General features: G+C 52.0%; 1 protein-coding gene across 4 annotated transcripts in view; it reads right to left on the bottom strand.

Annotated features, from left to right (window-relative positions):
• The window catches only part of EARS2 (glutamyl-tRNA synthetase 2, mitochondrial), a 29,170-nt gene extending 14,111 nt beyond the window's left edge, over positions 1 to 15,059 (bottom strand). For all 4 annotated transcript variants that reach the window (XR_014296019.1, XM_082643795.1, XM_082643793.1 and 1 more), the window contains exons 1-7: positions 14,888 to 15,059; positions 12,333 to 12,488; positions 8,685 to 8,874; positions 5,683 to 6,155; positions 4,424 to 4,532; positions 1,796 to 1,949; positions 1,552 to 1,682 (exon numbers count right to left, since the gene is read on the bottom strand). Coding sequence is in view for 3 of the 4 variants with exons in the window: in XM_082643795.1 (XP_082499921.1) it covers positions 1,552 to 1,682; positions 1,796 to 1,949; positions 4,424 to 4,532; positions 5,683 to 6,155; positions 8,685 to 8,874; positions 12,333 to 12,488; positions 14,888 to 15,026 (1,352 nt within the window). In the remaining variant the exon portion in view is untranslated. The remainder of the gene's footprint in view (positions 1 to 1,551; positions 1,683 to 1,795; positions 1,950 to 4,423; positions 4,533 to 5,682; positions 6,156 to 8,684; positions 8,875 to 12,332; positions 12,489 to 14,887) is intronic.
• Between the last annotated feature and the right edge of the window lie 234 nt (positions 15,060 to 15,293).

Below are 15,293 nucleotides of genomic sequence, written 5' to 3'. Positions count from 1 at the left end.
CTGCTCCTTCGATTTACTAGCTGTATTATTTTAGACAAGTTACTTAACCTCTTTGTGCCTTGATTTCCTCACCTGTTAAAATGGGGCTAACAATAGTAGTTCCTTTATTAGGTCGCTCTGAATTCAAGTGTATACACACACACATAGCATGCACACATATCCGTGTACACATCTAACGTATATGATATATAACACAGCACTTTGTAGGCACATGTGTAAGCAAACCCACACGAGTGTTTGCTATTATTATCTAATTTAATCTTTATAACTCTCTCCACAGGCCCTAACTCTCCCTGTGGAACTACCCGGCTCCATCCTCAGCCCATGTGCTTTGGCTGGGGCGGGGGGGGCACTCAGGGTCCCACGTATGACCTAACCTAAGCCGGTCAGCACATTGCATTCTCCAGGCCTCAGTGACTAGTTCGGAGACAGAAAAACCAGGCCAATCAGGCCCCATCAGAGTGAATCTCAGGACACAGCTGGAGCCGGAGGCTAAGGTTTTGCTGTCTTACCACCACAGTGGAGACTGTGAGAGAGGCTGCTTTTGACCCCCGGTATCCTTTCTCCCTCTCATGTGTACTGACACAATTTTCAGATGGGCACCTGGCCCCCAAGGTAAAAACTACATTTTCCAGACTCCCTTGTAGCTTGGAGTGGCCGTAAGACAGGCGTTCGGGCCAGCGGGATGCGGGTGGAAACAAGTGTGTCACTTTTAAGTCAAGTCCCTAAGCGGGAGGAGTATCCCGTCCCCCTCTCCCTTTCCTCCTTCCTCCTCTGGCTGAATTGTGAGCCACCACGGACCATGGGGACAAGAGCAAAACCCAGGGATGACAGGACCCTGGAGATGTGGAGAAAGCTCTTCAGCCCAAACTGCCTGCTCTGGATGCAGGTAAGGGAGAAAGGCGCTTGTCTTGTCTGGCAGGGCATCCCACGCTCCATCTACCCAATACAGAACCCCTGCAGAAGGAGTAGCGGGCGTGGAGGAGTGTGGGGGAGAAAGTCAAAGGGACAGAGGGAGAAATTAGGTCTTGGTGCCATATTTTTGGCCCCTGCTTTAAGCTGGACCTCAAGTTGGCCCTTCTCCTAGCCTCTGCAATTACATACACCAATCATTCCCCCCCTTGCTTAAGTCCGTTTTGGTTGCGCTTTGTGCCCTCATAATTTGGAGAGTTCTGCTACTGTTAAAATAAGATCTAGTATCATCTCCACCCTATAGGTGAGGAAATGGAAGCTCAAGGACGTGCAGTCACTTGGACAGATCGAAGTCCCCTGGGCAGGTGAACTAATTGGGCCAGCGAGGGGTGGGGCGGGAACGGAACCCAGGTGGGTCCGATCCCAGTGCCAGACCACCGCCTCTTCCCGGGAGAGCCCGGGCTCCTCAGGGTCAGCCCTTCCACCAAGAGAGCCGTGAGGATCGTCTCACCGAGAACCTCTCGCTAGCTCTGGGGTTGTACTGCACGCCTGACAGCCGAGCCCTGGAGTGAAGGGGGCCCTGGTGGGGAGAGAGGGAAGGGAGGTGCAGAACCCTGAACTCAGCCTGCGGACACTCACCCCAGCACACGCTTGGCAATGATGTCCACCTTCTCCGAGACGGCGCCCAGCTGCGCTCGACCCACAGCAGGGCGAGTCCACAGGTAGGAGTACGCTGGGGAGATCAAATCCTGCAGGCGGCAAATGTGGCCCTGGGGGAAGAGGCGGTCACTGAACGCACTGGGATGGGGCTCTGACGCAGCGGGAGGGGGAAGAGTGGGGCGCCACCCGCTCCCTGGGCCCTCCCGAGCTCCTGACACCACACCTGTCTCAGCAGGATGATCCTCTCCACATAGGCTGCGTCCAGCACATGCCTGTCTTGCAGCTGGCTCCCGAATGCCTCCTCCACGAGAGACTGCAGCTTCCCCACCAGCTGGCATCTCTGGGTCTCATCGCTCACCAGCCGGCAGAGGTGGAGCCTGCCGGGGAAGCCAAGGGACCGTCCTGCCACGGGCATCTCCAGCCCAGACAACCCTCTTCCTCAGGGGAGTGGGTGGGGTTTGAAGAATGACACCTTCCAGCTGGAGCAGAGAGGAGGGTGCCAAAGCTCTGCCCATCCCTCTGCTCCCCAGGGCCTCCCACCTGGCCCGCCGCCCTCCTCTGAGCTACCTGCCTGGCCTCGAAAGGCACCTGAGTTTACAAAGCAGAACCCGGGGGTGCCTGCCTCCTCGCAGAGTTCGAAGCATGGGGCTCTGGAGCAAAAGGGCAGACGTCGAGAATATGGATTTCTAGGATTCAAAGCCACGTCCAGACGGCAGAGTTCTCTGAATTCACGGCTCACAGTTAAAAAGCTCAAGTCTTCCTGTCAGGTTAAATTTTTCCCTTTTCAGAATTCTTCTAACTGCCTTGTTCCCTCCTTCAGAAGCAGCAAAGCCTCTAAGACTCCAAGCCTCAAACCAGGCCCTGCCAGTCCTGTCTCTGGGCTGCCCTCACCCTGTCCCCAGCAGGACTGGAGGGACCCAAGAAAGCGAGCAGTGAGGGGCCAAGGGCCATTCCGTAGGCGCTTGGCCCCCTGTCCCTGACATAGAAGAAAGGCAGGCAGCAAGAGACTGGTGATCATCTCATGGGCTCTGAGATTGCACAGGCCTGTGGGTGAAGCCAGCTTTGCCAGAGGTCTGCAGCAACTTACACAACCATTCGGAGCTCAGGGTGCTCGTCTGTTACTGTGGGAACAACGGGGCCTCCCTCACAGGGCGCTGGGCAAACGAGGAGCTGTCTGTAAAGCACTGAGCACAAGGCCTGCGTTACTGCCACACCCGGCAGTTGGAGACGGGCAGGGAGTCTGAACAGAGGGTGGAAGGATGAGACCGTCTGGGAAGCAATCTGGAGCACTCACTGGCCCAAAAACATCACTTTCTAAAACGAATGGAGAGAAATCACATGCAATTGGTACTGAAACTGTTTCTAGGATCTCCTTAGTAGTTAGATGAGACAGTGGGAAGAAAGACATCAGGCTTGAGATAGTCCCTGGCCTGGGACGTAGCGAGTGCTAGATAAGTGTTCGTTACTATCACTATCTCCACCACATCACTAGTACAGCTGTGACAACTACCGTCCTTACGACTGTCACTGAAGTAATCATAGCAGTGGCTTGATTACAGAAACAACTAAAGAGAACAGCTTCGGCTGCACAAAAACTGAGGGCATCTATCCCAAGCAAAAGCCCACTGCTGTCTCCCTCTGGCTCCCCCTCATGCTTTGAGGACTGAATGGGTCACAAAGTATCTCCCCTGTTCTGACTCCACTTCTCCCAGGGATATCGCTTTCTCCATGATAAGAAAGGTAGAGAACAGGCCGCATTCAATGTGCACGCTGTTTGCTCCTGAATGCCCCACTCAAGAGATGCCCACTCACAGTGGTTAAGAATCCGCCTGCCAACGCAGGGGACAGGAGTTCGATCCCTGTCAATCCCGGGAAGATCCCACATGCCGTGGAGCAACTAAGCCTGTGCGCCACAACTACTGAGCCTGTGCTCTAGAGCCCATGAGCCGCAACTACTGAGCCTGTGTGCCACAACTACTGAAGCCCATGCACCTAGAGCCCGTGCCCCACAACGAGAAGCCACCGCAACGAGAAGCCCACGCACCGCAACGAAGACCCAACGCAGCCAAAAATAAATAAATAAAATAAAAATAATTTAAAAAAAAAGATGCTCACCATTACTGTGTGAACTTGAACTTGGGCTGGTTATTCAACTTCCTGACATCTTGCTCTCCTCATATGCACAATAGGGCAAAATCATACAACTGACCTTAGGTCTGATACGGGAAGTACATGAAGTAACATCCTTGTCACACGCGCAGTCGATGTGAATCCCCTGGGCTCATGCCGTAAGGCACCGAGAAGAGCCTGCCCCCAAGCCAAGGCTCAAGAGAGGGCATCAAAGAGTCCCTGGCCCCTAAGTACGGACCTGTCTTCTGGCTTTCCGTCCAATGCCCTTAGCCTGAGACATGGCAACAGTGATCCAAACTGTAACTGTGGCTGGAGGTTTCGCAGGGAAGAACTACTTGAAATGTAAAACAGACGCCATGAGACAGCACTCAGTTACTGTGTTGGCTGGGTTGGGGAGGGGCTGAACAGGAATAATGGTGACTACAAAAACCGTACCTGCCATTTTACTGAGCACTTTCTATGCGCAAAATAGTTTTGAGGCTTAATTTAACTGACCAATCGCCTAAGGTGAGTTCTGTTATTAGCCCCATTTTAGAGAAGAGAAAACAGAGGCTTGAGGAGGTTAGGTGACTTACCTGTGGTCACATGGCACTAGACACCTGAGCCCATAGTCAAAATCAAGTGTGTGTGACTCCAGAGCCCACTAGACCTTCCACCGTGGGGACCCAGCATCAGTCGGTGAGCCCTTTTCTCCTGGGGGTGCTCCAGATTCCCCGCTCACCTGTTGAATTCTGGGAGCTTCTCCAGGTCCAGCAGGGCCGAGTGGCAGGTGACCCGGGTCAGGTCAAACTGTGTGATCAGCTCTGGCAAGGTCCTGCCCATCCGGTTCTCTGCAAGTGAGGCAGGCCCCGCTGCTCAGCACCCACCCCCCAGCCGGCCATTCCACTGTCAATCACAAGGGAGGCTGCCCGAACAGAGTCGACTTCTAGTTATTTTATGTATCAAGGGCCCGAGTGAGCTTTCATTTGCAGAAAGGGTTCTGTCACTAAAGAAAAAAAAGCTTGAAAACAATCCGGCTAAATCAACCCTCACTGCCCTCAAAGACACGAGCTGCAAGAAGAGCCTGCTCACTGCCTGGCTGCGCCCCAGGGATCCTGACTCGACTTATGTGCATAGTGCGCCCCACTCTTGGATGGGGTCTGAGCAGGACTGTATTTTACAAGCTTCCTGGTGGATTCCAAGGTGCAGCCAGAGTGAGAAGAGCTGAGCCACGAGCTGCTTCTCACGAGCAGTGGCCCCATCCCACGCAGTCAGTGGGCATCCTGGTTAGGCTTGAGCCTCTGCCACGGCCCTCACTAGCTGTGTGACTTCGGCAAGTCACTCAATCTCTCTGAGCCTTGCAAGCTTCTAACAAACAGTGGGGATAATAAATACCCCTCAAGGATATTTTAAGGCTTAAATGAGACACGGGCAGAAAAAGCAGGAAGCAGACTCTGGCCACGTGTTCAGAAATCGTTCCCCCTCCAAAAGGTCATCCTATTTTGTGCACCATCAAGATGTGGGCCCTAAGTCTTTGGTCAGCTTGGAATAAACTAGGGTCATAGTAATACCAGTAATAATACCGTCAGAGTACCTACTTGTACTGCTATTGATGATGTAATTACAATAATCACAGGACCTGTCATTTCCGGGCTATTCTGTGGCAGATACTGTGCTGGTGCCCCTCAGTCAGGAGCTCAGTGAACCCTAACTTAACCCTGTGAGGTAGACACCTAGCCCATTCTACAGATGAGGCAACGGAGGGTCACAGATCATTAGATCCTTGAGGGCAGGGATTCCATCTACCTTGTTCACCATCGTAGCCCCAAGCACGTAACACGGTGTCTGGCTCAATAAACACTTGTCAAATAAGAGAAGGAACTTGTGTAAGATCACATGGCCAGTGGGCGGCACAGCTGGGACTGAAGGCCAGGCGGCCTGACCCAAGGCCCCGGCTCTTCACTGCTATGGTCCCACCAGGACCTCTTGGGGAGTGGGTACCTGCAAACCCCGAGCCGCAGTTGGTGATGATATCGAGCAAGGCATCCGGCAGGAAGCCGGCGGCAGCAAAATGCTCCAGGAAGATGTCCCCTTGCCTCTTGGACAGCTTGCTGCCATCCCTGTTGAGGAGCAGGGGCAGGTGGGCAAAGTGCGGGGGCTGCCAGCCCAGGGCCTGGTAGAGGAGCAGATGCTTGGAGGTGGAGACCAGCCACTCGGAGCCCCGCAGCACGTGGCTGATGCCCATGTGGTGGTCGTCCACCACGCAGGCCAGGTGGTAGGTGGGGAAGCCGTCGCTCTTCAGGATGACTGGGTCCCCCTCCACACTGGCCACCTCGTGCCGATTCCAGCCATACACCAAGTCCTGGAAGGCTGGCGCCTCCCCCTCCAGGTGGAAGCGGATGGCAGGCTTGGGGTCTTTGGCCAGCTTCTGGGCCACCTGCGCCTTGCTCAGGCTCCGGCACCGATTGTCATACCTGTTGGGAAGCAGAGCAGCACAGTAACTAAGAGTTACTAAGAGTACTGGTGGCGGGCGTGAGCCCTACCTCTGCCTCTGATAACTGTATGACCCTGGGCAAGTCACTTACCTCTTACAGCTGTCTCCTCAGTCTTGAATGGGGATAATAAGGTTATTGCGTGGGAGAACTAAGTGAGATAACATAGCACAGCAGCCACAAGCCTGTTTCCCTTCTTCCTTGCTAATGAGGAAACGTCAAATGTCACCCAAGGGGGTGAATCATGACTGGTTTTGACAAGCATGCAATCTCATTCCCCTAAAGCATTGACCCATCACTGAGATTCAAAACAAAGCATGCTTGTGGGGTAGCGGAGGATGAAGGTTCTGGGAGAGATTTCCTCTCTAAGTGAGAGGAGGGCGAGCCACACGGTGGCTGCAGCCACTTGTAACTGATGGGGGAGGGGGCGGCAAGGGAGGCAGCAACAGGCCAAAATACAGTCCCGCCTCCTCAAAGCTGCTGGCTTCATCCTGGAGTCACCCACCTGCAGACTTCTGCAGGAGGAGAAGATGAATGTCTATGTGGTTTATGCTTTGGCTACTCAAAGTGTGGTCTGTGGACCTCCAGCGTCAGCCTCACCTGGGAGCTTGTCAGAAATGCAGCATCTCAGGACCTGCTGGACCCACCCTGGACCTGCTAAATCAGAAGCTGCCCGTTAACTAGACCCTCAGGTGATTCTTCCGCACATTAAAGTTGAGAAGCTCTGGTCTGTCCCTCTTTAACAGAGTATTTGTCACTTGCTCCCAAAAGCGTCCTAAATGATACACAAATGTAACACCTGTAAGTACTATCCTTGACACTGAGCTAAATGTTCCATCGTAAATGGCTGTATGGGACTTCCCTGGTGGCGCAGTGGTTAAGAATCCGCCTGCCAATGCAGGGGACACGGGTTCGAGCCCCGGTCTGGGAAGATCCCACATGCTGCGGAGCAACTAAGCCCGTGCGCCACAACTACTGAGCCTGCGCTCTAAAGCCTGCGAGGCACAACTACTGAGCCCATGTGCTGCAACTACTGGAGCCCACGCGCCTAGAGCCCGTGCTCCTCAACAAGAGAAGCCACTGCAATGAGAAGCCCGTGCACTGAAATGAAGAGTAGCCCCCGCTTGCCACAACTAGAGAAAGCCCGCACGCAGCAAAGAAGACCCAATGCAGCCAAAAATAAATAAATAAATTTATAAAAATAAATAAATGTATAAAATAAATAAATAAATGGCTGTATGGATCCAGGATAGGGTATGATCGTAATTTTAAAACATTATCTTCTGTCAATGGGCAAGTAGACCGTTTATGATTAAAAAAGCAATGCCGCAGCAGACAGCGCGACCTTGTATGAACGTCCAAGCCCTTGTCCAAATAGTTCACTGAAACTGGAACTTGAATGTTATGATGCTGATGGGAGTACAGGCTAGTAGAGGGCAACTAGACAGTATCTATCAAAGCTATAAATTGACCTGCAATTCCAACTCTAGGGAGGTGATCCAACAAACACATTGCACATGTGCCAAATGATGTACGTCAACATTATTCATCACCACTCCCTTTTTTTAGTAACAAAAGATTAGAGACAACATAAATGTTCATTAGGGAGGAACTGATCAGGTGAGTGATGACACAGCCCTGTGATGGAATACTATGCAAGCAGAGGAAAATTTACGGACTCGTACAGACCGATCCTCAAGACAGTAAGTGGGATCTGTAAACTGCATGACACGTATCTCGTGGGCTACCATTAGAGTGGGGAAGAAGAGAACCAATATGTGTTCCTCAGTGTATGCACTGCGTGTCTCTGCAGGAGAGATAAGAAGGTTCTAAGACCAATTGTCTCTGGAGAGGGAATCGGGGAGCGAGAGCTAGGGTTGGGAGAGATCTTTGCACATACATCTTTCTGGACGTGAGACAAATTTTACTGATTCAAAATAAGAAATAATTTAAATGACTTTACATGCCTGAGGCCCAATGTGGCGGGCAGAGCTGACACGGCCCCAGTGATCCCCGCCTCATGGTGTTTTTCCCGTGTCCTCCCCACCCTTGAGCGTGGGCTGGACCTAGTGACTTCCTTCTGATGCACAGAGCACGACACAGCCGTGAGATGTCACTTCCCCAATTAGGTTATGCAGAAGCTGCAGCTTCCACCTTCCTCGCTCTCCCCTGCCTTCTCCCTGGCTCGCCCTGAGGAAAGCCAGCTGCCAAGCTGTGAGCTGCCCTGTGGAGAGGCCCACATGGCCAGGAACAGATGCCTCCAGGCAACAGCCTCGGAGAGGGATGGAGGCAGATCCTTTGAGAGTCCAGCCTCGAGGTAACTGCAAGCCTGGCCAAGACCTTGATGCAGCTTTGAGAGCAACCCTGAGACAAAGGAGCCAGCTAAGCTGTGCCCAAACCTGACCCACAGAAACCCTGAGATAAGCCAGTTGGGGATAATCTGTTACACAGCAAGAGCTAACGAACACATCCACCCCTGGGGAGGCACCCGTGACAGGCTGGGGCTCTCACCGGGGTGTCTGGCGGTTCCTTAGGGCCTCCCTCTTCAGGAGTTCCAGCCGCTGGGGTGAGCAGAAACACGGGTACGCAGCGCCGCTTTTCAGCAGAGCTTTGGTGGCCTGGGCGTAGAGCGCAAGTCGCTGAGACTGGAGGTAGGGCCCTGCAGGACCTCCCCGGCGGGGGCTCTCGTCAGGGGGGATGCCTACAACACAGGAAGAGAATAATCACCAAACGGTAGTAACTACGATGCACAAGACACTGGTTCCCAGGCACTGTGGTAAGCGCTTTACACATACAGCAAAGCTTCTAACCCTCCTGACAATCCATGAGGCTGTTACTCTTATGATTTCCCTTTTCCAGATGAAGAGTTAAAGCACAGAGAGGTTAACGCTCAAGGTCATGTGGCTGGTGGATAAGGAGTCGGACGGAGGTGCACTGGTTCCACGGTCCATGCCCTTACAGGCACGTCCTCTCCCTCCATCCTTGCCCCGGGGAGGGAGAAGCCAGCAGGCCTGCAACAGCGGACTTGGGAGAAGAAGCGTGGTTCAGGGACAGCCCATTCAGCCTGGCTGGGCTCCTGGCCCTGCCCCTGACTGGCTGTCACGAGGGATAGTGCCATGCACCTTCCAGGCTGCTTTTATGTTTTGTGATCCCTGTTAAAGCTCAAAACCACCCCACCCAGTAGGGGCCGTTATTACCCCCATTCAGTAAGGAGGACATGGGGGCATAGAGGGGCTGTGTTACGTCACCTGGCCAAGGACCAAAGCCAGGCTAGCTGGCCCCAAGTCCGCACTCTTAACCACTTGGTGGACTGCCTCTTGCATTCCTTAGCCTTTCTAAGCCTCGGTTTCCTTCTCTGAAAGGTGGAGCTGAGAGTCTACCGTGCAGAGTGACCGAGACGTAAACGCACCAGTGCTTACGCCGTGCTTAGTGCAACGGCTTCACGTAGAACAGCTGCAACATATGCTGTTAGATTAAATGTGACCTATTATAAGCGAAACCGCCAACCCCGGGTCCGGTTTCCTCAGGTCAGAAAGGATAGATTTAACTTATAAACGCTTCCGGGAGAGGCAGGGTGGACACAGAAGAGCTGGATGATGGCGTTTCTGCCCTGAAGTGGCTTTCAGACGATTAGGAAGATGAGGACAGGGCTAACCCTGCACACCCGACGTCACACAAACTGGAGGCTGAGGGGCCTGGGTTCAAATGCACTGGCCAGCTCTGAGGCCAGGCAAGACGCCTGTCAGAGCCTGCGTTTCCTCCTTTACGAAAAAAGGAAACAAACATTTACTTTCTCCAGGGGGTCATCACGAGGCTGGAACAGGACGGCCTGCGGGAAGGGTTCGGCGCCTTGCCTGGCACGTCTCAGTGCTCAGCTGGTCCTGGCTGTGACCACCGTTGGTACTGTTGGTATTGGTATTTCTTCATTTGTCAGAGAAGGGGGGGTGGGTTAGGTGCATCTGGGGTTCCCTTCCTGATCTACCCTTAACGTGTCCAGCATTTGGAATGCTCCAGGGTTTAAGAGACTCCACTAGGAAAACTGAAAACAGATTCACATAAAAAATAGTATGTAAACGTTCATGGCAGTTTTACTCATCATAAACAAAAAGTAGAAACAATCCAAATGCCCAATCACTGACGAATGGATAAGAGTGGCATTTCCATACAATGAATATTGTTTGGTCATAAACGGGAAAGAAGAACCGATTCATGCTACAACATAAACGAACCTTATCCTAAGTGTAAGCCAGACATAAAATGAAATGTCCCAAATAGGCAAACCACAGAGACAGGAAGTAGGTTAGTGATTACCAGGGGCAGGAGGGAAGGAGGAACAGGCAGTGCCTGGTGCAGGGTTTCGTCTTGGGGTGATGGAAATGTTCTGGAATTAGAGAGGGCTGGTGGATATACAACTCAGTGAATATACTAAAGACCACTTTGAAATGGTAAATGTCATTCTGTGTAAATTACATACCGATGTCCAAAGCGAGAAGCTCCAGAACTCAGCCACCTGGGGTGTGGATCCCTGCCCTCTGCCTCACCAGAAGGCTCACACCGTTGTGCCGAGCTGGGGGCTCCACAGGGCAGGACGCACCAGGCAGTCTTGCTCATCACGGTACCCTTGTGCCTAGCACAGTGTAGGAGGTGCTCCACACCACGTGGCCAGTCATGGGCTCCTGCCAACCTCCCTGTCCTCACGTCTCCAAGTCCTCTGCTTACCTCACCGTGCTTGGGCCACACTGGCTTCCTTGCTGCTCCTCAAATACACCCAGCACTAAGCTTCTACAGGGCCTTTGCATCTGCCATTCCCACTGCTTTGAGCATTCTCCCCCTAGGTAACCAGAGGGCCGGCCCCTCACTTTGTGCAACTCTCTGCTCTACCGTCCCCTCCCTGGGGAAGTCCCCCCCCATCTCCTGCTGGTTTCCTCGCCTGCTACCCTTCCCTGCACATCACTTATCATCACTTAATATTGTAGTAAGAATGAATTCACCTGTTATTTACCTGTCTTCCCCTACTTACTAAGGGCAGGGTCTTGGTTCCATGCTTGAACACTACCACTACCTGGACCACAGTAAGTGACATTGGTACATGAATTCTTTTATTCAACTCATCTCAACTGAGTTTCTGCTACAACCTTCTACAGTAGAGGACAGAACTGAAATCAGTTTTTGTCCTTCAGGAACCCAGAATTTAGTTAATGATTTACCTGAGACTAGAATACACATGTCAAGACAGACTTGGTGTTTTTGGCATTTTCCCTTGGCGAGCTTAAATAGTCAAACCTGTTCCAACAGGAAGGCAGCTACTGACCTGGGGAACACACATACACTCTTCCTCATCCTCCCTGAGCTCAGCTGGCCTCAGGGCTAAACTTCCCTTAAAGAGACTGACTTAAGAAGCTGCACGTGTTTTGTTTGGCTCATACAATGTGGTTTTAAAAAAAAACAAAAACCTGAGCTCAGATTTAACAATGGGAAGTAGTCATCAAAAACAAAAAACCCCGCGGGGCTTCCCTGGTGGCGCAGTGGTTGAGATTCCGCCTGCCGATGCAGGGGACACGGGTTCGTGCCCCGGTCCAGGAGGATCCCACATGCCGTGGAGCAGCTGGGCCCATGAGCCACGGCCACTGAGCCTGCGCATCCAGAGCCTGTGCTCCGCAACGGGAGAGGCCACAACGGTGAGAGGCCCACGTACCGCAAAAAAAAAAAAAAAAAAAAAAAAACCCAAACCCCGGAGTTCCGGCTCCTCCTAGAAATCAGAAGATTTGACAAGCTGGGCCAGGATTCCCACATCAACAGGGCTGGCACTTTCTCGGGCTTACCACACCCCTGGAGACTCCCGCTCCATCTTCCACTTGGCCTGTGTTTCCTGCCTGCTCCCAGTAGGAAGTGAGATTCTGAGATAAAAACAAGAATCTCAAAACAACCTTGGAGCTTTTTATTCCACCCCCCCCGCCACCCCCACCCCCCCGCTGGGAACTTCAGCATCTTTCCAGGTGGAACCTGCCACCCCAGGCAGCACAAATGTACTCATTCCCCCAGGGACTCCCTCCAGGGACTCCGTGTTCTCCACCCTGGGCCATATGAGAAAGCCTTCAGGCTCCTTTTCCTGCTCCCTGCTCCCTCCTTGAAGAAGGGGCCTCTCGCTGCCAGCCTCACCTGCCCACTCCAGCATGTCCTCTATATTCTCCGCCGCCCCAGGCACAAGGCGGGTCTGATCCGTGTCCTCCAGCCTCAGGATGAAGCTCCCTCCATGCTTCTTGGCAAAGATGTAGTTGTACAAGGCAGTGCGGAGGCCGCCCAGGTGCAAGAAGCCTGGCGGAAGAAGAGAACAGCTCAGACAAGATGGGGAAGACAAGGGGCAAGTAAGTTCTGTTTGTGACACAAGGTCTCAGGGAACATCAAAGTCTAAGAAATGGCGCTACCCTGTCCCATCTCCCCGTCAGGCACCCAGGCAGGCAGGTTGCCACAGAAGAGGACTGGGCTGGTTGACTCATTTACCCTCATCCTGGAAGTGGAAGAACACTGAAGTTTTGGAGCATGTCATTGGGTAAAATGGCTCCAAATCTCCCCAACTGCACCCATCATTCTACTCTGACATTTGCCTTAAGCCAAATTTCACCCAAAGGAGAAGCAGACAGTTATTCAGTGAAGCTACATCACACGCGCATCTAACTTATGCAAATTCAGTGAAGTCCTTGGGCAAAAAAAAAATTAATTACTAATTAAAAGTACTGTAAAATTACATTTTGCCCATACCCTCTATGCACTGTATGTGACTATCCACATCATACATTTTAAATTTTGTCTACCTGACACTTTAAGTGCTGGCTTTAGATACTAACCAAAAGTAATATCCGATGCCACTGTATTTCTCTTCACCCAAGTTTAAACTCTTAATATTTTACTTTTTCATCATTCCTGACTGAAAAGTTAAAGTGAACAGTTTTCCCAGGGCTGTCATTTCCCCCCTTACCCTTCCTTCTTTGGGCCAGGCTACGGCCCTGTCTCCACAATGAGCTTGTCTGCATCTCCAAGTACAGGAGGCAGCACGGGATAGGAAATGCTTCTCTGGAGTCAGGTAGACTCCAGCTCAACACTGATTATGTATGTGACCTTCAGCTAGTTACAAGGCCACCACAAAACCAGAGGTCCCCAAGATAGAGGACAGGGGTCCAATAGTTGAAAGCAAGACCTTTTAGATCAAATAGACCTTGATTCAAATTCTGCTACCCCTTGGGCACTCTACTTGACTTTTGTGTGCATCAACTTCTTAATTTGTTAGAGAGATTAACAACAAAAAATAGAAACCTTCCTTGCAAGGTTGCTGTGAGGCATAAATGCTGACCAGAGTACCCTATTTATTTTAGTTATTATAATGATCTACATTCTTCTATCTGTAGTCAACAGCCTTTCCAACATGGGCTTTTCCCACAGATCAGCAAGGAAAGGAGAATTAAAATCATCATAATGGAGCCTTCTGCTTATTAAGTGCTTTCCATGAGTACCAGTCCTTACCCAGTGCCTCAGCTGCATTAGCTCAAACCATGAGGCAGGTACTATTACCAGCCCTGTTTGACAGATGGTAAAACTCAGAGGTTCAGAGAGGTTAAATAATTTTCTCAAGCCACACAGATAGGAAGTGGCAAAGCTAGAAATTTGGGCCCAGACAATTCCAGGCCTTGGCACCCAAACCAGAGCTTGTCTGCAAACTGTTGGCAGTTCCCAACCAAGTTGACAGCTATTTGACAGAATAACTTTATATCTGTTGAATTCAATAAAAAGAAAGTCTCATATTTTGTATGCATTTACTAGTTTCCTTTTTCTACTAATTTCTTTATATTGATTTTATAAAAGTATTGGTCCATAATTGACTGGAAATCAGAAACCAGTCCTTTCACCAGGGGTGGTTTGAGAAGCATGCTCTACACGATACTGCCTGCCGAGAAAGACCCGTCAATCTGTGTAGCTGAGATCTTGCCACAAAGGTAGCTTTGTGACCCTGGAGTTCAGAATGAGAGGCATGCTTGGTGTGAAGAGGGCAAGCAGGTTGCCTTGGTGAGAAAAGAATTTGGGGAACTGGTGCGGAGGCCCTGACAAGATCGCCGCTAGGGTATACAATGGGCCCCTGGCTAACTCCCTGGTTTGCTAGGCTCCAACACTAATCACAGGGCCTTTGTATCTCCAATTTCCTCTGCCCAGAAGATTCCTTCTATAGGTTTCACATACCTAGCTCCTTCTTGTTATCTGGTTCTCAGCTCTTATGTCACCTCCTCAGCAAGGCATCCTTGAGCATCCTACCCAACCCCCAGTCCCCTACCCTGCTTCATTTTCCGCATGACACACGTGACTGTTTAAAACTAGTTATTTTTATATGTGTTTGTTGCAGCCACTACCGTGTAGGCTTCTTGGGAGCGGGGGCCCTACTTTCTCCATGTCCACTGTACCCCAGCGCCTAAAACATTTTGTACTCAATACACATTTACTATATACACAAAAGAAAAAAGGGGCCCAAAGAAATGGTACAGTACAATAAACACGAAATTCCTGGCAATGCGAAAAATTTCCGCTCGTAAACCTATTTCTGCCTCTGTATAATGAGGCCGCACTGCCCGCCCAGGCTGACTCCACCGGAAGGGATTCGCTCGGAACGTTCGGGGGGCGGGCAAGAGACGGTGGGCCTCGGCCTGCAGCGTCACGTCCGCCAAGGTTACCTGTGGGGCTGGGGGCGAACCGCACTCGCACCGCAGCCCCGGCATGAGTGCCCAGGCTGGCCTCGCGCCGTCCCAGGGGGCGACCCAAGGCCGCCGGGGGCCTCCGGGGATGCACCAACGTCTTCAGGAGCACAGCCATGTGGAGTGGAACCCTACACGTGGGCTTCTCCGTGCATCACTTCCGGGGACTCCTCTCAGCAAATCCGTTTCCGCCACAGCAGACGCAACCCCGCCCCTTAAAGGCGCAGGCCTCCTAGCCTACAAGCCCACGCCCCCTTGCACGACTGCGGTCCCACTCGGCCTCTAGGCGGCAGAGTCCAGCGAGCGGGCGATTTCCCGGGCCCGCCCCCCGGGTTCTTGAAAGCTAAAGCGTGGCAGGGGCCGGGCCGGGGAAGCGGAGGAGGCG

Source organism: Mesoplodon mirus (genome assembly GCF_964341445.2).
Source record: "Mesoplodon mirus genome assembly, chromosome: 15".
Lineage (NCBI taxonomy): Eukaryota > Metazoa > Chordata > Mammalia > Artiodactyla > Ziphiidae > Mesoplodon > Mesoplodon mirus.
The sequence above is the reverse complement of the archived record's forward strand: the minus strand, read 5'-3'. Positions and strand labels throughout refer to the sequence as shown.